The sequence below is a fragment of the Phascolarctos cinereus genome, unplaced genomic scaffold (assembly GCF_003287225.1).
Source record: "Phascolarctos cinereus isolate Bilbo 61053 unplaced genomic scaffold, phaCin_HiC Scaffold_726;HRSCAF=1367, whole genome shotgun sequence".
In the NCBI taxonomy this organism is placed as follows: domain Eukaryota; kingdom Metazoa; phylum Chordata; class Mammalia; order Diprotodontia; family Phascolarctidae; genus Phascolarctos; species Phascolarctos cinereus.
In genome coordinates, this window is record NW_027556098.1 from 101,159,339 (window position 1) to 101,181,212 (window position 21,874).

At 39.0% G+C, this 21,874-nt stretch overlaps 1 protein-coding gene across 5 annotated transcripts in view; it reads left to right on the forward strand.

The window, feature by feature from the left end:
• The first annotated feature begins 4,289 nt into the window (after nucleotides 1–4,289).
• Nucleotides 4,290–21,874, forward strand: part of CD96 (CD96 molecule) — a 102,496-nt gene continuing 84,911 nt past the window's right edge. For 2 of the 5 annotated variants that reach the window (XM_078146701.1, XM_078146704.1), the window contains exons 1-3: nucleotides 4,292–4,530; nucleotides 8,207–8,563; nucleotides 17,985–18,109. In XM_078146701.1, coding sequence (XP_078002827.1) covers nucleotides 4,470–4,530; nucleotides 8,207–8,563; nucleotides 17,985–18,109 — 543 coding nt within the window. In that variant the 5' untranslated portion in view covers nucleotides 4,292–4,469. Of the gene's footprint in view, nucleotides 4,531–8,206; nucleotides 8,564–17,984; nucleotides 18,110–21,874 lie in introns of all 5 variants that reach the window. The other 3 variants (XM_078146703.1, XM_078146702.1, XM_021007172.2) reach the window with 3 other exon arrangements.

Here is a 21,874-nt window from a genome sequence, read left to right on the forward strand (position 1 = left end):
TATCAAGGGGAAAACTAGCAAAATTCAATCTGAAAGAATTCTTCCCATAAGATGAGAACTTCTATCAAATATGCCACGTCCAAATCTATGAAAAGGTAGTAGAAAAAGTGCTGCCTTTGGAATCAGGACCTGAGTTTAAAGCTTAACTCAGAACTTTCTACCTATATTATCATAGACCCTTAACCTCTCAGATTTTGTTTCTCCATCTTTATAAGGAGTATCATAAATTCACAGAGTTGTAGTGAGGGAAACATTTTTCAAACCTTTGTGTTTTGTCTAAATAAAGGCAGCTATGAATTCATCAGAATAAGGATTTCTAGGCAAGAAAACCAACAATTTCCAGTGTGGACTGGCAAATGTCCTGAATGTTAACAGATCGACAAAATTGCTTGGGGGTTCTGAGAAGGGTCATCCCTATGTCAACATCAGTCAGAAGAAGGAACTGAACCCAGGTCTTCCTAACTCTGAAGCCATCTCTCTGACCACTCTGCTATCCTGTCTTGTTTTATATACTGATACATTTATAAATATGAATTGCTATTATTTTTTGGTCCAGAGTTGTGATTTTTCAATAGTGGGAACTCTGGATGAGGCAATTTCTCATATTGGAAGGCTAGCACAAATGTATATATAATTCAATGCAATTGAACAGTAGTTATTGACTGCCTTGCCCTACATCAGGCACCGTGGTTGGTTCTGGGAACAAAAGTGAAAGTCACTGCTTTCAAGGAGATTATATTCCACCGGATATATGTGGGAGGAAAGGCTATAGTAATTCTTTCCTTCTACAGATGATTGGTTCTGTTTACCTTCAACTGGGTTGAATTGACATAAGCTCTGTATGGAAAAATTTTAGTTATGCAGCTGCAAAGACTGCAGATTTACTTTACGTTGTGTAATTCAGGAAGATTGTTTTCTGTAGAGTTTCCTTTGGTTTGTAATTTGGTAGCACAGCTAACAAATCGGCCAGATGACTTGTTAATGAAAGTATTATTGCAGATAGTCTCTAAAAAGAGACTAATGAATTATAGCTCAATAACCAGATGCCCATACTTGTAGCTCAGAGAGTTGTTATTACTAAAATTATTCTCCTGGATTTTGAAGAGCCTAAATTTAGAGAGGGCATCTGGGTGGCACAGTGCATAGAGTGCCAGGCCTGGAGTCAGGAAGATTCATCTTCCTGAATTCAAATCTGGGTTCAGACACCTACTAACTATATGACCCTGGGCAAGTCACTTAACCCTGTTTGCCTCAGTTTCCTTGTCTATAAAACGAGCTGGAGAAGGAAATGGCAAATCACTCCAGTGTCTTTGCCAAGAAAATCCCAAATGAAGTCACAAAGTCTCAGGCACCACTAAAAAAATGACTGAAATATTTAAGACAGTTCTAAATCACTTGATAATTATTCTAATGTTTCTTTTTGAAATCGGAGGCAATTTTATCTTAAGTCACACAATGACAGAATTTGAGAAGAGCAAAGGACTTGAACATCCATTTAATCCAACCCACACAGCATAGGGACCTTCATTATCGCATTCCCAAGCAGTTTTCCAGCCTTTGCTTAAAGACCAGCAGTGTCTCAAGGCAGCCAATTCCACTTTGGTACAACTCTAGTCATTAGGAAGTTTTTTCCTGACATCGAGATCCATTTCTCCATGTTCTGCTCCAGAGGGCCAAAGAGAATGTCTTATCCTTCTTCTGTATCATGATCCTTCAAATGACTGAAGAAACTTATTGTAACATTCCCTTCACCACCTTCTCCACCCCCTCAATTCCAACCCCTCCACCCTCTCTTCTTCTGTTCTCTAGCCTAAATATGGCCAAATGTTCTAAAAAAAATGTTTTTCAATTTTTTCTCTCCTTCCTTCTCCCATTGGGGGAAAATAAGGGGAAAAAACTTGTAATAAATTCTCATAGTCAAAGCAAATTTCCACATTAGCCATGTTAAAAAAAAACCAGCACAACTACATCTCATTCTGCATCTTGAATTCATCACCTCACTGACAGGGAAGGTGAAACATAACAAGCATTTATTAAATGGCTACCTTGTGCCAGGCATTGTGCTGTGTTTTATGGATATTACCTCATTTGATCCTTCCCTTATGCCAACCCTGGGAAGTAGGTGTTATCATAATCCCTTTTTACAGCTGAGGAAACTGAAGCAGACATGGGTTAAGTAACTAGTACCTGTCTGTGGTTGGATTTGAACTCAGGTCTTCCTAACTCCAGGTTTCTCTTTCTATCCACTGCACCACCTCACTGCCTGACAGGTGTGTAGATAGCATGCTTTGTCATCAGTCTCGGTCATTGCATTTATCAGACAGTTTCAGAGAAACCTGGTAAGACTGGAATAGATAGATGTGAAGTGAAGGAAGCAGAACTAGGAGAACAGTGTACAAGGACTTTGTAAAGACAAATGACTAGTGTTCGTATGACATGGATTCAAGACTCTTTCACATCCTGGTTTTCTTCCTAGCGGTATTGCTCAGCTTGCCAATGTCTTCTTTAAGCCATAACCCCCAGAACTGAACACAAAACTCCGGATGAGATCTGATGAAGGCAGAGCACAATCTCTTTCAAGCTTGTGGTCACTGTTGTTATTGTTGTTGTTGTTGAGTCATGTCTGACTCTTTGTGACCCCCTTTGAGGTTTTCTTGTCATAGATACAGGAGTGGTTTGCCCTTTCCTTCTCAACTGAGGCAAACAGGGTTAAGTGACTTGCCCAGAGTCACACAACTAATAAATGCAAGAGGCTGCATTTGAACTCAGGTCTTCCTGACTCTTTCTCCAATGTGCTACCTAGCCGCCTACTTTATCACTCTTATTTCCCCATATTTTTCTGCTGTCCACCAGGGACCATAGATCTAGAACTGGAGTGGATTTTAAATGTTATCTACTCCTACCTCCTCATTTTACAGATGAAGAAACTGAGGCCTAGAGAAGTTAAGTGACTTTCAAAGTCTACACAGGTAGAATGGGGCAGAGCACTCTCTCTCTGCTGTACCTCACCCTGCCTTTTCTCCCGTTTCTCTGCCAAGGGCCGGGTAGCTTGGTGGCGAACACCCTAAATTTGAAATCAGAAGACCTGGATTTGAATGCTGGCTCGGTCACTTCCTGTCTTTGGTACTCTGGACAAGTCATTTAATCTCGCTTGGCTTCAGTTTTTCTAACTCTAAAATGTTAAAGCTTTTGCTCAGAAACCATTCTCTTCTTAGATAGCCTCAGACCTCTCTAAGAGGATGTCTGGGAGTGGGGCAGGCTGGGGATTCCTTCAAGTCCCATTTATATAATGGTCACTGCTCAGTGACAGAGGTTAGGCTGAGCTCAAGAAATTCTACTCCTAGTTGCCATGTTGAAAACCAGCCAAGGAAGAACTGTCTTGGTCAGCATAAAACAAGAGTAATTTAGGAAAATGAATGAGGAAAGCAGATGGGAAGGTCCTCTAACCATTGCACTCCTGGCCAATGAATATGTTCCTGCAAGAAGGGGTAGGAGGGAGTGTATAATCAAATCTATAAATCAATCTATTATTTCTTGTTGCTATGCAGACTACTTCTTTGTAATTCTGTACCCTATAGCACTAAGGTGAAGGGAATGCATTTTAAAATTGAAGATAAAAATATAACCCACAGTGATTTCCCATTTATTAAGTGGTTCTTTTAGCTCCTGGATAGATAAGGGGCTATACTTGTGATTTCACAGGTAGAGAGAACTCCCAGGTGAGGAAATTTCCCCTACCAATGCAGGTCAGAACCATTTCTGCAAAACTTACAGCCTTAGAGTATTGCCTAGAACTTTGAGAAGTTAAATAAGTCATCCAGAGCCACACATTCAGTGTGCAAAGAGACTGGACTTGAACCCAAGCCTTCTTGGCTTTGAGGCTAGGTCTTAATCCACTATACTATACTGTCTTTCCTAAAGAAAAAAAAAGTATGAAAAATAAAACTGGTTCACAGTTGCTATGCATGGTTTTCCTAGCTTGTTCTTATTTCCTTATTATATTTTTATTCTTATTTTATTTATATTATTAAATTGTAGTATATATATTCCTTGTAACTTTTGTTTTTAGGTCACAATCCCTTCTGTATTCCTCTTACCCCTCCCCAAAATTGAACGGAGTAGTTAAAAATCACCTGTAGTATTAAAAAGTGTGCAGATAACAGTCTTGCCCTGTAGACCTTTGAGAGGAAGGAGGTAAGACCAGGACTTTGATCACTCTGTCATGGAACCTTATACTTTCAAACTTACTAATTAGAAATAAACCTCAGCTACAAACCACATAGCTTCCTGTCTAGTGCTCATTTCCTGGAGTATTGCCAAATGAGAAACAGCCTCTTATATGTCATATACTTACGCTATTTTTTTTTCTTGTACGGAACAAATTATTTTAGTTTATTTACTCTGATGGAAATAACCAATTCACTCCTATGACCATAATGGAACTACTGATGTAGGCTGCTTGAGAGACTATGGAGAAGAAGTGGGCATATGGAGTTATCTATTCATTCATCCACATCCATCTTGTCTGGGGTAAGCCTCCTAGCCGTACTTTGTTTTCAGATAGGTAATTTTTTTTTTAGGGCAAATGGGGCCTTTGTTTATTTTTTAAAATAACCTGTAAATGTCTATTGAAATGGATCACTAAAAAGAAAATCATTAACAATATCTTTAAGAGTATATATTTAGTGATACAGTGGGTAGATTAACCGGGCCTGGAGTCAGGAAGACTCATCTTCTTGAGTTCAAACCTGACCTCAAACACTTACTAGCTGTGTAACTTTGGGCAAGTCTTTTAACCTTGTTTGCTTTGGTTTCCTCACCTGTAAAATGAGCTGGAGATAAAAATGGCAAACCATTGCAGTATCTTTGCCAAGAAAACCCTAAATGGGGTCACATAAAGTCAAACACGAGTGAACAACATCTTCCATCTCGACTTATAGATGTCATATCTCAATATGAAAAAAGAGGAGTAGAAAGTGATCTTGCTTCTCTGTTATAAGACATTTTCACCTACTCTTTGCTAAGAACTCCTAGAGTAATTTAAGAAACTATGTCTTCTATTGGCTGAAATGCTCTCTGAACAACAGTCAGGATAACTCTAAAACACTGGGGGAAAAAATCATATTGCTGGAGATGCAGAGAGACTCCTTAACACTGTTTCCTCTCCTAAGCATCTTTTTAATATAAAAAAGGCACTTCTCCTCCAAATACAAGGGTCCTTGGGAGTTGAGCATATCTTGGACTTTATGAGGTATGTGCTATAGTGGACCTGGGAGACAAAATAGAGCATCCTTATGTCAGTAGGAACTTGAGACTCAAGAGCCTCATTTAAAAATAGAAAGGAGAAAGAGGAGTTTTGCATTCCATAATATGTGTATATTAGAGTGTGTCCCAATGTCTCTGGAATTAACTGAATTACTCAGATAGACCATAGCATTTAAGGAGAATTTCTATATCAAAGAGGACATTGCATAATAATGACTATAGAATAAAATGTAAAAAAAAAACCACAGACATGTCACGAGGCACCATATACTTTACGGTAACATCTGGCTACATCAATTTTTTCATTTATAAAAGTTTGACAATTCCTTTTTGCTGAAAACTCTCACTTGGTCTCTGTTGCTTCCTATCTTAAAAAAAATAGTCTTCTGTTGTGTATTTGGGTCATATTTACCATAGCATTTTAGTTCTCAGTGTTGAGTGCTAAACTAAGGCAAATACTATTATCTAAGGCCCTGCGAAAAGTATCACTGTTTAAATTCACCATTTGAAACCGCCCATTTAAAAATTCCTCCCCTACCCCCATCCTTAGCAAAAATCTTTCTTTGATGTCTCATTATGGTGTAAATATAGCCCTAGGTCCTCCAAGGTTATTTATGTCTGCCAAAAACAAGGTTGGTAGGTCCTGTAAAGCTACAGCAACTTTAAATAAGGAAGGAGCAGCCCCATTTTGTAAGGGAGCTTAAGAAATGGATTCTCTTACATCTAAAACTTCAGACTGCTGAGCCTGAGTAGATAGTACTGGTCAACTGGATTTTTAAAAAATTTTCTTTTTATTGTGGATTTAACAATACAACTCATATTCATTATATTAATTTTCAAGACTAGCCTTTCAGCTAAACCTTCCCGTTCTTCCTCCTTAGTACCTTGAATAGGGAGGATAGAACATAGAAGACTCTCTAACGATTATTTTGATTAAGATGTTGTTATCCCCTCTAGAACAGGGTTCTTAACCACTGCATGTATGTGTTTGTGTATATGTGTATGTGTGTGTGTGTGTGTGTGTGTCCTAGACCTTTTTGACAATCTGATGAAGCCTATGGACCCCTTCTCGAAATGATGTTTTTAAAAACAGAAAACAATAGGATTATAAAGGAAAACAGTTACATTGAATCATATTTATCAAAATACATTTTTTAAAAGTTCAAAGGCCTCAGGTTAGGAACCCCTTCTCTGGAAATTGTATTAGCTATCCCAATCTTCCAAATTTCATCTGAAATTTACTATATTATGTAATATACGTATATATGTGTATATATTTAACGTATATATAATAAATATGTTGCAAAATATGTTGTATCATATGTAGTTCTAAAATTTAAACCAATCCAACCCTGTCCAACAATCATTTAATAACATGTTTTGTACTAAGCACTATGCAAGATGCATGGGATATGAAGACAAGATAAAAAATGGTCCTTACCCTCAAGGTGATGACAGTCTCCTGGAGGGGGGGGTTGGAAATAATGTGCTAAACATCTAAGTCTATACATGATGATTCAGGATGAAGAGCAAAAAAAAAACAAAATAGGCTCAGGAAAGGTTTCCTGTAGGAGATGACACTCAAGCTGAATCATGAAGGAGGTTAAGGATTCTAAGAACTGGGGGAAAGGATGTCATGCATTCCAGGAAGAGGAAGAAAGCCTTTGCTGTAATTTGTCCTTTCTTCTTGAAAAGGGCCATGGCATCAGGAAGATAATGCCATGACATGCAAATGAACTGGATTTAAGTGAGGGAGGGTTGTACAAAGTCACCAGCATCACTTTGTCCTCTGGAGGCATCTGGGTCCAGTGGCCAGATATGGATCAAGACAATTGGAGATGGCCCTGGGAATAGCGGGAGACCATGGCCTGACAAAGTCACAGAGGTAAAAAATAAAACATTAGGTCCAAGCAGGTGCCAATTCAGCTGAAACTTAGAGTACATTAAGGGGAATGTTGTGCAATAAGCCTTTAAACATAAGCCACAGCCAAATTATTCAGTGACTTAGATGTCAAGTTGAGAGGCTTCTGTTTTCCTAGGACAATAGAGAGCCATTGAAGTTTCTTTGCAGAGGGCTGGCATAAACAAACTTCTGTTTTAGAATATTTTAAAATTTTAATTTTTTTCAATGACAAAAATATTTTCTCTTCCTCATAAACTGCCTTCCTCCCCAGATGAAAAAGACAAATAATATACTTGTAACAAGGGTGACAAGAAATAAATTATTCCCTTGTCCGTGTCTGAAAAGTACATCTCAATTTGCTCCCCAAGTCCATCACCTCTCTGACAGAAGGTGTGGCATGTGCCCTTTCAGTCCTCTGACATTATAGTTAGTCATTAAAGAGATTATTTTGACAGCTTGTGTAGAGGGTAGATTGGATCAGGGAGAAGCTAAGTGCCAGGAATCCAATTAGATATCTGTTGTACAGATCAGGAATCAGATGACAATATGAGTAGAGAAAAGGGGATAGATGTTCCAGATGCTGTGAAGGTAGAATTGACAATACCAAACAAATGAATTGATCTAGGAAGAGAAAGTGAGGACAGAAGATACCAAAGTTCCAAATATTAGTGTCTAAAAGGATGGTGTTACTCTTAATAGAATAGGAAACACATTATCAAACCAAGAAAATAAATCATTTTGAATTTCAAAATTCTCTTATCAAGAATTGTTTCATGGTTCTTATTTTCAAATAGGCTGAATTAGATTCAAAGGCAAATAATTTTTACCAGATCATTCCTAGCTAAGAGGATGAGTTGGCTCAGCCTATCCTGATACTAAGTCCTCTGGACCACCCAGATTCCTCCCTACTTCCATAAAAATGAAAAAGTCTTCATGCTGATGAGTTCCCCCAGTTTGATCAGCAATTCCAGAAACTAGTCCTGGTGGCCAAGGAAAAGTGAACCAGATAAACAGATGCTTGGTATTCTTTTCTTTTAGGCCTCTTAGGAGGAACATTTGAGGAAAGAAAAGTCATCTATGCTTCTCCTGGAACAGATGTGAACTTGACATGTCAGACTCAGAAGAGAGGCTCCTTGGTGCAGACACAATGGTCCAAGATCACCAATAGCACAGAAATGATAGCCCTCTACCACCCTCAGTATGGCTATTACTGTGCTGCTAGGACTGCCTGTGAGTCCTTAGTATCATTCACCGAATTGTCACCGAATGTTTCAGAATGGGCTTTGCACTTGAGAAACGTGTCTGCTGCAATGAGTGGGAAATACCAGTGTAGCTTTACTTTGTATCCAGAGGGCACTTGGACAATGGTCAGGAACTTCTTTGTACAGAGTGAAGGTAAGCAATAGAAATTGAGCATAATAAATATGGGAGAGGTGGTAGTACTTTCTTGTATTATTTCAAATTAAGGAAGGAGTACGGTGTAGTGGGTAGAGACCTGGCCTTGTAGCTAAAAAGACCTGCACTCAAATTCTGCCTCTAATACTCACTACATGTGCAAATATGTGACTTAGATGCTCAGTGCTTTTGGCCAGTGGTGTGAAACTGAAATTGAAATGTATCTCTGCTGACAGCATATTAACTTAGAAAATCTGAAATCAACATTTTCTATATTGTCTCTTAATTTATTTTTTAAAAAAATGTTTCCCAATTACATTTTGATCTATTTTCAGAGCATCAAAGAGCCCACAGCCAGAGTTTGATTCCTCTGCTCTAGGCAACTCTCTAGGATGATAAGTTGTAGAGAAGGTGCTGACCTGCATGAGTAGACCGTGTTGTCATCCAGGAATTCCCTTTACTAATGACATCACAGGTCCAGGTTTGATTCCCATCCTTAAGATATAGTGGAGGGGGAGGGGAACCTTATCCCTTTAATCAAAAGACCTGAGTTCAAATTCTGCCTCTGATGATCACCAAGTGTGTGATTTGGGGCAGATCACTTGTCCTGCCAGGCTTCAGTGTCCTTTTCTATAAAATGAGGATTCTGAACTAGATGGTCTCTGGGATCCCTTATAACTCTGAATCTGTTATCCTATACAAGTCACAATCATCAGCTTCAGCCATGTATTTGCTCCAAGGATGGTTCTGAGGTCTGATGTAGCCCTCTTCAATTACATTCACTTAGGGGAGGGTGCCATGTGAAGGATGCTACTGATTCAAGACTGTTGTTGTTTAATCTATTAGTCAAGTTTAACTCTCTGTGACCCCATTTGGGGTTTTCTTGGCAGAGACACTGGAATGCTTTGCCATTTCCTTCTCCAGCTCATTTTATAGATGAGGAACTGAGGCAAACAGGGTTAAGTGACTTGCCCAGGAGCATACAGCTAGCAAGCATCTGAGGCCAGATTTGAATTCAGGAAAGTAAGTCTTCCTGACTTCAAGCCTGGTGATCTATTTACTGTGCCACCCAGCTGCCCTATGAGCTAGAGAAGAAAATGGCAAACCATTCCAGCCTCTTTGCCAAGAAAACTTGAAATGGGCTAATGAAGAGTTGGAGGTGGCTGACTAAACAACGATTCGAGACTAAGGGAATCTGAATGGATACAAGGCAGGAATGCAGAGTCAGATAGACTTACTCTTTGGCTGGGGGGAAGGGGGGAGGGGGAGAGAAGGGGGCAGGATTGACGGAAAGGAGAATACCACAACACGAAGGACAAAAAGCTAGCGAATACCCGGAGGAAACATAGGAATCCCATTTTTGTCAAAGTAGTTAGACTTCCACAGAAACATTAAAAGTGCTTTCCACTGAGAGCTTCTCAATCCAAAGGCTAGGAAAGAGGTTCAAATCCTGCTTCTGACACTTACTGCCTTTGTGACTTTAGGCAAATCACTTACTCTCTGGGCCTCAGTTTCCTTATCTGTAAAATGAGGGAATTGGACTAGATGACTCCTGAGGTCCCTTGCATATCCAGATTTAGGATCCTATGAGGATAAGAAAAATAATAAGTCTTGCATTTAACTCAAGTTACTCACTTTCTTCTCTCCATCACTTGCAAAGGTCAGACAGATTGACAGCTACCTTTGTTGAGTCATCAGTATAAAGGAAGTCAATTGTTTTAGGGTGGAAACAAAAGGGAATCCCCTCTTTTAAGAATTAAAAATGAAAATGTTAGTTTCCATGGGGGAGGAAGACAGAGAGAGAGAAGAAGAAGAAGAAGAAGAAGAAGAAGAAGAAGAAGAAGAAGAAGAACAAGAACAAGAACAAGAACAAGAACAAGAACAAGAAGAAAAAGAAGGAGAAAGAAAGGAGAAGAAGAAGGAGAAGAAGAAGGATGAGGAGGAGGAGGAGAAGAAGAAGGAGGAGAAGGAGGAGGAGGAGGAGGAGGAGAAGAAGAAGAAGAAGAAGAAGAAGAAGAAGAAGAAGAAGGATGAGGAGGAGGAGGAGGAGAGACAGAGAGAGAAAAAAGAGAGAAGAGAGAAAAAGAAAGAGCAAGAGCAACAGAAGAGAGAAGAGAAAGAGGAGAGAGAAAAAAGAATGAGAGAAGAGAGAAAGAGAAAGAGAAAAAAGAGAAAGAGAGCAGAAATTGGAAGTATAGTACAATAGAAATACAGTAGAGAGAGCCTTGGATTTGGAGTCAAAGGACCTGGGTTAGAATCCCAGTCTGGATTACCTTGCCTACCTGTGTGACCTTGAACAAGTCACAACTCCTTTAGATCTTAGTTTCCTTATCTGTAAAATGAGGAAGTTATATTAAGGTCCATTACATCTCAATATTGATTATCTATTGACTTTTCAGAGAGGACTCATTCTAAAAGCCGAGAGTATTTGCCAGAACCAAGCACCAAAACAAAATATCTAATAGACAACTATACTGTGTTACGTTCTTTACAATTATTATCTCATTTGCTGTTCACAACCCTCCTGGGTAGGTGCTATTATGATCCCCATTTTACGGATGAGGAGAACAGGCAAACAAAGGTTAAGCGACTTACCCAGGGTCATACAGGTAGTAGATGTCTCAGTCAAGATCTGAACTCAGGTCTTCCTGACTCCTTACTGGTGCTCTATTCACTGTGCCACTTAGATGAAAAGTCAGAGAAAGATAGTAAGTCAGGGAGGAAGGGTGAAGGATGAGCAGGTCATATCATCACTTTATCAGGCTTGTAGACTACAATAATATTAGGAACTAATATGTATGTAACGCTTTAAGCTTTGCAAAGCACTTTATATATATTATCTCAATTCTCATGGATGCCTACCCAATCAAGTAAGTATGGGAAATTATCTTTATTTTACAGTTAAGAAAAGTTGCGGGGTTAAATGCCTTGCCCATAGCCAGAAAGCCAGGAAGTATCTGAGGCAGCATTCAAACTCATGGCTTGGTGACACTAAGCCCAATGTTCTATATGGCTAGGTGGTACAGTAGATAGAGCACTGGACCTGGAAAATCAGGAAGACTTGAGTACAAACACAGCCTCAGTCATTTAATAGCTGTGTGACTCTGGGTAAGTCACTTAACCTTTACCTGCCTCAGTTTCTTCAACTGTGAAATGGGAATAATAGTAACATCTACTTCCCAAAGTTGTTGGGAGGATCAAAGGAGATGATATCTATAAAACGTTTAGCACTGTGCCTGGGACAGAGTAGGCACATAGTAAATACTTGTTTCTTTCCTTCTTATTCACTGCATCACCTAACTGCCTCAACAACTGAATCCAAGATTAGGAATCAAGGTATCCAGGGACCTGATTGCTTTGTTTGCCTGACCTTGCTCAAAGAAAGGTCTTTCGTTGATTTGGCAGGTAATCAAAGAAAGGGAAGAATGCCTTGAGAATAGATCATCTGTAACTTTAATCAAGGAAGTCTAGCTGAACATTAAAGTTCTAGAGCCAACTTTTCTCTGATTCTCCCTGCCACCTATTGGTAATTTGACAAGTCATTTGGCCCATCATTCTCTTAACTTTCCTATCACTTTGTCCATGGGGTCATTCACAGCTTTTTCAGTTGTTAATGTGAATCAGTCTCTGCAAATAAGAAGCCTTGAGACCCTCCCTTAGAAGGTACTACATAGGATGACAAATCAAAAGAAGGGTTCCAACGCCATCTAAAAATACTGATTCACCACAGCAGAGACAGAGATGGAGAGACAGACAGAGAGAGAGAGAGACAAAGAAAGACTGAGACAAGCAGCTATAAACAGAAAAAGAGAGATATAGAGGCAGAGATAGAGAGATGGGAAGAGCCAGAGAGATACACACAAAGACAGAGATAGAAAGGTAGTATAGCTTAATGCTATACTATAAATTGCTATAGATTTGGAGTCAAGAGAATCTAGATTTGAATCCTAGCTTTGCTATTTATTACCTCTCTAATACTGGTTACTCTAGATGTCAGTTTTCTCATCTGTAAAATGGAGTTGAACTAGAAGACCCTTAAGATCTTATTCAAATCTAAATACTATCATTTTAAATGGGAAACACCTGGCGAAAAAAAAATCTGGAAAATATGCTAAGATCTACTTTTATAACAAAAGGATATGAACCTAAGAGACATTGTGATAATATGTAGCTCCCTTCCTTATTGCCTGCCCTTTACATCACAGCTGTTTCTCGTTTGGTTCTAAGCCACAGGATTGGTGCAGCCTGCTGCCACAGGTCACATTTTCTCAAAATTCCACTTACGGAATTCTGCTCTCATTGAATTCAGAGAAAGATGTTGACATTCCATGGAAGACTGTCTGATAGGACAGTGAGGAGGGAGTGGATTACAACTGCTGTGACCTTTCATTTCTCAAAGCCTATTTTTGCTCCTAAGACAGTTCATAGAAGCATAGATTCTGAGCTTGAAGGCAGCTTAGAGGTCATCCAGTCAAATCTACTTCCCTTTGTAGATGAGGAACTGAGGCCCATCAAGGTAATACAGCTTACCAAAACCCCATAGGTAGTAAGTGTCAGAGCTGGGATTCAAACTCGGTTCTTCTTTCTCCAAATCCAGTGCTCTTTCCACTTATCAAAATAAAAGGGAGCATAGAGAGAAATAGCTCAAACCTTGTATAAGAGAATCAAAAGGACAAAAGTGATTTGTATGATTGGAAATGAAAGGTCAACTTTAACAAGATGAATTTCAACAGTGATAAAGGGAAAGCCCTACATTTAAGTTTTTAAAAATAATTGTATCTGCACAGTATATGTCTGTTGTATGTGTGGAAAAAAACAAGACCTGGGATTTATGGAACTGCAAACTCAATATGAATTAACTGTGTAACGTTGCAGCCAAAAAAAAATTCCCCAAACCAAAAACTGATGTGATCTTAGGCTTTATTAAAAGTAATACAGCACCCAAGAAAGGATTAGTGATAGTGCCACTGATTCTACCTTTGTCAGACCACATATGAACTATTGTGTTGAATTCTAGAGGCCACATTTTAAGAAGAACAAACCACAGTCTATACAGTGACCCATGGCCAGGAGAGTGACAGGATTTGAAACAGTGTCACACAAGGATTGTTTTAAAGAACTGGGGATGTTTATCGTGGAGAAGAAAGGACTTAGAGCTGGGGTAATATGATTGTCGTGTTTAAATATCTGAAGAATTATCATGAGCAAAAGGGACTGGATAATTTTGCTTAAATCCAGAGAGCAGAACTAGGACAAATGGGTGCAAGTTATGGGGAGTCAGTCTACTTTTGATGTCATTTGTGGAAGAATTTTATTAAAAAATGCATATTTCTAAAAATGGAATGGTCTTTTCTTGGAAGGGAGCTCTTTGTCACTAGAAGTCTTCAAGAAGAGACTGAATGACAATTTGTCATGAATGTTATACAGGAATGTTGCATGCTTTAAGCAGATGTTGAAGCAGATGACCTTTCAGCTACCTTCTATCTTCATAAATCATAGTTTAGAAATTAGCCATTCTTCTTTCATTTCCTGGTAATAATTTACACCGTTACTCTGAAAGTTGAAAGTAGACACCAATATGTTCTGTCTTGTCTTCACTCCTGCCATTTAAAAATCTGCTGTCCTGACCAAGTCATAATACTATTTCATTTGGCATCAGTAACTTGAATCAATTCACCATCCAGAAAGGGGGTTTATGGTGAGTCAGATGAAAAGAGACAATAGATGAGAGGTGGTACATTAAAAAGAAAGGAGAGGGGGCAGTTAGGTGGTGTAGTGGATAGAACACTAGCCCTGGAGTCTGAAGGACCTGAGTTCAAATCCAGCTTCAGACACTTACTTAGTTGTGTGACCCTCGGCAAGTCATTTAATCCTGATTGGAAGGAAGGAAGGAAGGAAGGAAGGAAGGAAGGAAGGAAGGAAGGAAGGAAGGAAGGAAGAGGAATGTACTTTAAGGAAACTACATTCTTAATAACAACAGCAAAAAACAAAACAAAACCAAAGAACAATATGAACCTAAGTCCCTTAAACTGGTAGCTATCCAAAACCTCCTCAAGCCACTAGGGAAATAGAGGTCATGGACATGGAGGCAGAACTGATCCCACACTGTTCTGACTATAACTTTACAAATCAGTTTCAAAGTCATGGTCTGAACCTTTCAGAAATGGTTCTGCTGGGGGCAGCTAGATGGCGCAGTGGATAGAGCCGGCCCTGAAGTCAGGAAGACCTGAGTTCAAATGCGGCCTTAGACACATAACACTTACTAGTTGTGTGACCCTGGGCAAGTCACTTAACCCCATTGCCTAGCCAAAAAAGAAAAAAAAGAAAAAACAGAAGAAGAAGAAATGATTCTGCTGCCTGTTTAAAGATAGGGCCAGACTATAACAGACAAGCAATCACCAGAAGCTTGAAAGCTATGATATTGGCAAAGGGAGAAGATGCCAGGCAGTTGATTTGAGCCCTAGCTAGAAACACTATGGTACAGTAGAAAGCATATTGGATTTGGAACCAAAGGAGTCTAGGTTCACATATTCCCTTTGCCATTTAGTACCTATGACTTCAGAGAGCTAGGTGGTGCACTGAATAGAGTGCCTGGTCTGAAGTCAGGAAGACTCATCTTCATGAGTTCAAATCCAGCCTCAGACATTTACTGGCTATGCGACCCTCTTTGCCACATTTTCCTTATCTGTAAAATGAGTTGGAGAAGGAAATGGTGAACTACTCTAATATCTTTGCCAAGAAAAGCCCAAATGGGTTCACAAAGAGTCAGAAATGACTGAACAACAACAACCTATAAGTTTGGGCTATTCTTCCATTTTTAGTTAAAGAGAATTAACTATATGACATTAAAGATCACTTCCATGTTTAAATCTATGCCACCAGAGGTCCTTATGTATTAGCTCATTTCCCACCAAAAGGACTTCTCTTTTCTTCCCCACTCCCCATTCTCCCTTTAGCTTCTTTTCCTTCCTTTTCTTCTACTTCATCAGGCAAAATAATCTCAGGGACTCAGTTTCCTCAATTGTAAAATGAAGGAAAAGAAGAGGCTGATCTAGATAATCTCTGAAGTCACATCTGGCTCTGTATCTATGAGCCAGTGATCCTTTCTTTGACCTCTTTTCCCCCAATCTTTTCTGATCTGAGCCTCAGGGTCTCCAGGCAAGGGATGTACCATCCCTGTTGATATGTCTTGTGACTCATGCCACTTCTGACTCCTGTACTAGAGAGTGGCAAAAACCAAAGAAGTCTTTCACTTGGTCACCACCTTCCTGGTGAGTCCACAGTAGTCATTGAACATTGACAGACATGCTGCCTTCTGGCAGTCTGCAAGCTAATTAAGTAGGTAAACTCCTGTGGAATAATCATTTTGAAAGTACTTACATATATACAAATGCATGTTGAAGTAGTGTGGCACAAATGACATGCATCAGTGCTTAGGTGTTTGAAGTTAATCAGTATTTCCTGTTTGTTTTCAGAGTCATTTGTATCTCTTTTCCTGTCTTCTGTTCACAAAGCATTAACATGTGCCTAAGAGATCAGTCCAGGGTTCTCTCAAAACCAGGTAGTCTTTGAGAAGCCATTCTGTTCTCTGTCCCATGAAGCCTTCCAGATAACATGTTATTTATGTTTATCCTCTGTGCTATGATGCTGCAGGACTAGTGTGAAAATACAGGTCTGTACTTAGCAGATGGGCAGGTAAGTGGGGCAGCGGATAGAATCCTGGGCTTGGAGTCAGGAAGACTCACCTTCCTGAGTTCCAATGTGGCCTCTGACTATTAGCTGTGTGACCCTGGGTGAGTCACTTAACCCTGTTTACCTTCGTTTCCTCATCTGTAAAATGAGCTGGAGAAGTTAATGACAAACTACTCCAGAATCTTTGCAAAGAAAACCCAAATGCAGTCACAAAGATCAGACACAACTGAAATGACTGACCAACAACACTTGGCAGAATGTCAAGGTGCCAAAAACTTGGCATGTATGCTTTCTCGGGATTCTAAAAGGAAATTGTTCCTTTCTTCCCATCCTACAGCAGAGTAACTTCTAAAATGATCCTGAGAGCTTCATTTCAAGTACTTGGTACATAGCTGTGCACCAAGTTTCTCTGATTTATATCCAGACAAATTAGGCCCTAAGGTTTATGTATGTGCATAGATAGAGATAAAGACAGAGATGGAGATAGAGATATGGAGAGATAGAGATAGATATGTACATAGATATATGTACATATATATATATATATATATGTTGACACTATATATATATTTTGCAAATTGAAGTATAAGTTTTGTTGTTGTCGTAGTTTCTCCAATTATTACTAAAGCTTTAGAAATGGCCTCCCTCTTGCCTGATCTGCAAGCTATTAGGAATGTGAGGACAAGTCCTGCTGCTGCTTTTGCCCAGGAAGCACGCTTTGATGAATCTGTGACCTCATCCATCCGAAATACAAAAATTACAACTTTAAAAGCAAAGACATCAGCTTCCAAAGTTGTAAAGTCTTCATCTGGAAGAGGGAGAGAAAGAGAGCAGAGACAGAGAAAGACACACAAACAGAGACATAGAGGAAGAGTTAGAAACAGAAACTTAGATAGAAAAGGAAGGACAGAGAGAGACAGAGACAGAGCCAGAGAGACAGACAGAGATTGACAGAGTGACAGAGTCAGCGACTGAGACAGCAAAGGAAGGGGAGAGAGAGGGAGGGAGGGGGTGAAAGAGAGGGAGGGAGGGAGAGAGAGAGAGAGAGACAGAGAGAGAGGAGTTGGGTAAGTAAAGGGAAAGAGGAAGAGAGAGAAAAGGAGAGGAGAAGGGAAGGAATGAGAGGAAAGGCGTTTTAAATTTATTGTGTGTTACTTGAATAGGAGAGATTTCCACACAGTTCCATAACATGGAAATTCCATGCTTTAAAAATATGTCCTCGATTGTACCACCTAGGTAGAAAAAACCATTGAAAGCTTAAGGGCCAGCTCAGCTGTATTTTTACATTATTGCTTCTTAATGGTTGCATATTTGCGTGTAGACACACACACACATGAATTATTCCTACTTTTAGCTAAAGGGGCAAAATGCATACTGGGTTGAAAAATAAAATACTATTTTTTTTTTTGTGAACCAGGCAAATGTGACCTGATAATTCAGGATCAAGACTGAGTAGAGAGTGCGGCTGAATTTCCATTTAGGTTCTGTTCTCTTCCACCTGTGATTTTCAGACTTATATTTACAACTCATTTTGCTTCTTAGCAGCTCAGTTTTATACTTGCAAAGTGTGAGGTGATAGTCCGTGTTTCCCCTCTATTTTATAGGAATGCTCTGAGAATTAATGTATCACATTTGGTGACAGTATCCACATTCTTTGGATGAAAGAAACTTTATAAGCTTAAAATATCATTGTCGATATTTTCTTTTTTCTTCTTTCATTTTGCTACAGTTGCACAAGATGAGAGGGGAGGGAACTATACAGTGGAAGTATTATTTAACCACACGCTGGAAATCCCATGTTTTCAAAATATATCCTCAGTCGTTTCATCTGAGATTACTGTTGCCTGGCTGATGGTAAGGATTACTGTTTTTAATGAAAAAGTGACTTGAAATTTACATATTGATTGAGTAATATTCAATCAGCAAGCATTTATTATGTGTCTTCTATGTGCCAGGCAATGGGCAAGGTACTGGAGAGTCAATGACAAAAAATCAAAGAAATCCTGCCCTCTAGAAGCTTACATGTTTTTCGGGGAGACAATGTGTGCATACGTAGGAATATGAAAAAAAAGACATTTAAAATGAATTCAATGTAATTTGGGGGGAAATGGGAAAAGAAGTGGGAGAACTCACTAAATGATTCATGCTTGAGTTGAAACTAAGAGTAAACTAGAGATTCTCAGAGAATGAGGAAAGGAGAGAATGTATCCTAGATTTGCAAGCAATGCAAAGTCATGGAGATGAGAGAGGGAGAGAGAGAGAGAGAGAGAGAGAGAGAGAGAGAGAGAGAGAGAGAGAGAGAGAGAGAGAGAGAGAGAGAGTATGATGTGGGAGGAACAACAAAAATGCCCACTTGTAATGGAGAAATACAGGTAAATCTAGTCATTGTCCTAATTATTCCAAATCTTGAACTGCTTCACTGTATGTTAATTTGTATTTGCTGCATTATTGCTTTGTGATATTCTATGGGCATAGAGTAGATGTTTCTTCAAATAAGGCTGTATTTTCATTTTGTTCACAACACCTCCCTATCCCCTTCACCCCATAGTGACCCTTTACTGTGCTATATATAGTAGGAGAAGAATAGTGTTTTGAATGAGCAGAAACTCACTGACTAGCTAACTCTTTTATCTAATACTTTGGACCTTCCTCAATATCCTGCTGAGACATCTGCTTAGATAAATGGAGGAGGTAAAGAAAGATCAAATGACTTTCTGAAGGTCACACAGTGAAAGGATAGGGGAAGCAAATTTCAGAGCTCTGTCTTTCCTTGATTCTGCTACCGGACCAGAGAAGTCTGCCCCTGCACCAATAAATTAAGGGAAAAAAACAAAACAAAAGAAAAGAAAACAAGACGATACTTGTAGCTTAGAGAAATCTTTTGGAAGAAACCTCCGTTTTAAAGGATCCTTACATTGACACATTTGATAATTAAATGCCTTGTGTATTTCCCTGGTCAGAAGAAGTCTGCTCATATTTTTAAGCCCTTGTTTCTAATTGATAGCTGTGGGATTGAGTCGAATGCAAAACAACTTATTCTTTTCCTATCATAGAATAAAATGCAGCCTTTCATTTTATAGTAGTTAATCTCCCTCAAAAGACTTGCAATCTCTAAAATATAACCTTGGGAGGCATTTTATTGCCAATTAAATTAATATTATTATGGATCCAATATTAGTTACTATTATCCATGCATGTTGAGTAGATATTTTATGAAAGAATAGCAGTGGGAGGGGCGTTGAGGGGACAGGGAAACATGGATAAAAATTGAATAAAATGAGAAGGCAGTCTTCCCTGGTTGAAGAAATACATACAGCAAAAATGTCATGGATAATGCATATTGCCGCTCTGAGCATTACCCCACCCTGATACCTACTCAGTGACTGCTCATTCTCCAATCTGCTCCACCTCCACACTGGCTGCCCTGCCCCCTCTGCTCCAGTAACCTCCTTCCCTCCCCATCTTTTTCTTTTCTCTTCCAGCTCCCCTTTAAGTTTTGCATCCCTAGTCCTTAGCACACTGCTTGGTGCATAGGGAATGCTTAATAAATGCTTACTCACTCACTCTGTCTATCATCTATATTATTATAAACATAAGAGATATCTAGCCTTGGAATCAGGTAGATCTAGGTTCAAGATATACCTCTGACAAGTACTAGTAGTATGACCAAGAGAAAAATCACTTCTGAACCTCTCAGTGCTTCAGATTAGTCTCTAAAGATTATAAATTACAAAGGAATTGTGGATCTGATCCTGGTGACAGGATTTTTTTTAAATCTAGAGATTTCCCTAAAGATACCATAGCTCCAGACCTTACCCTCACCCCTTACCCATCAATCAATCAACAAGCGTTTATTAAGCACCAGGCACAATGCTAGGCACTGGAGATACAAAAACATCAGGCAGCGTACCTGCCTTGGAAGATTCCATTGGAGGGTGTATAGAGACAACTGCCCTTGTTGCTTACAAGTCATTCTTGTAAAACAATATTGGCAACTAGTAGCAAATCAATCAAGTATTTATTAAGTACCTACTGTATGCTGGTCACAGTGCACGTGGTGAGTTTTAGAGACATCATACATTTCATTTTCTATTATCTTCTCTTTTCTCTATTAGCTGAGGCAAATAAGAACTGGCTTATTCTGAAGAACCAGTTGGATATTGGAAGGGAGCAGCATCCTTAGATGCTGAGGATACAAAGATAAAAGTGATACATGTCCTACCCCAAGGAGCTTATATTCTATCAGGGGAAACAATGTGTACATGTATAGGCACATACAAGTAAATACAAAATCATTTATGGTAGAGAGGCAACTAGTAATTTTAAGGATCAGGACAAGCCTCACATAGAATTTAGCAAAGTGTCTGGCAAATATAGGTGCTTAAAAATGTTTATTGAATGATTGACTGATGTAGGAAGTGTTGCTTCAGCTAAGCTTTGAAGGAAGCTAGGGATTCTAAGAGGAGGAATAAGAATACTTTCCAGGTAGAGGGTGGAGGCAATGTGGGGGAGGGGACAGTTTCTGAAAAGGTATGGAGGCAAGAGACCTAATGTCGTTAATCAACCAACAGGCATTTATTAAACATCTGTTTGTGCTAAACCATGTATGAGGAACAGCAAGAACACAGGCTGCATCTGAGCGTGCATAAAGGTGAGAAATGAATAAGAAAACAGAAACATTTGGAGCCGGGATATAAAGTGCTGTTAATGCCAGGGGAATTTGAATTGAAGCCTGAGGCAATAGGGAACTACTAGAACTTACCAAGCAGAGTTCTGATTTGAACAGACAAATATGTGCTTTAGAAATATCACTTTGAAAAGGAAAAGGACCAATATGTACAAAAATATTTGTAGCAGCTCTTTTAGTGGTGCAAAGAATTGGAAATTGAGAGGATGTCCATCAGTTGTGGAAAGACTGAACAAGTTGTTGTATATGATTACAATGGAATATTATCGTGCTATAAGAAATGACAATCAGTATGCTCTCAGAAAAACCTAGAAAGACTTGCATGAACCGATGCAAAGTGAAATGAGCAGAACCAGAAGAATATTGTCCACACATCTGCAATATTATATCATGATCAATTGTGAATAACTTAGCTATCCTCAGCAATAAAATGACCAAAGACAATTCTGAACTGAGGATGAAAAATGCTGTCCATCTCCACAGAAAGAACTGATGGAGTCTGAATGTAGATGGAAGCATATTTTTTCTTTCTTTACCTTATTTGTCTTGGTTTTTTTGTCTGTGTTTTCTTTCACAGCATGACTTACAGAGAAGTAAGTCCCTGTTTTGTCTGACTGCACATGTATAACCTATATCAAATTGTTTGCCTTCTCAATGAGTAGGGGAAGGAAGGGAGGAAGAGAGAGCATTTGGAACTCAAAATTTGAAAAAAAAGTTTAAATTGTTTTTACATGTAATTGGGGTAAAATAAAATATTACTTTGGCAGCTATATATAGGATGGATTAGAGAGAGGAAAGACTTGACATATATGCTATTAAAATAATAATTATTCATAATAATAAACTGACTTGTTATTGTTTTGGAGGCAATTGGGATTAAGTGACTTATCTAGGGTCACACAGCTAGTTAAGTGTCAAGTGTCTGAGGCTGG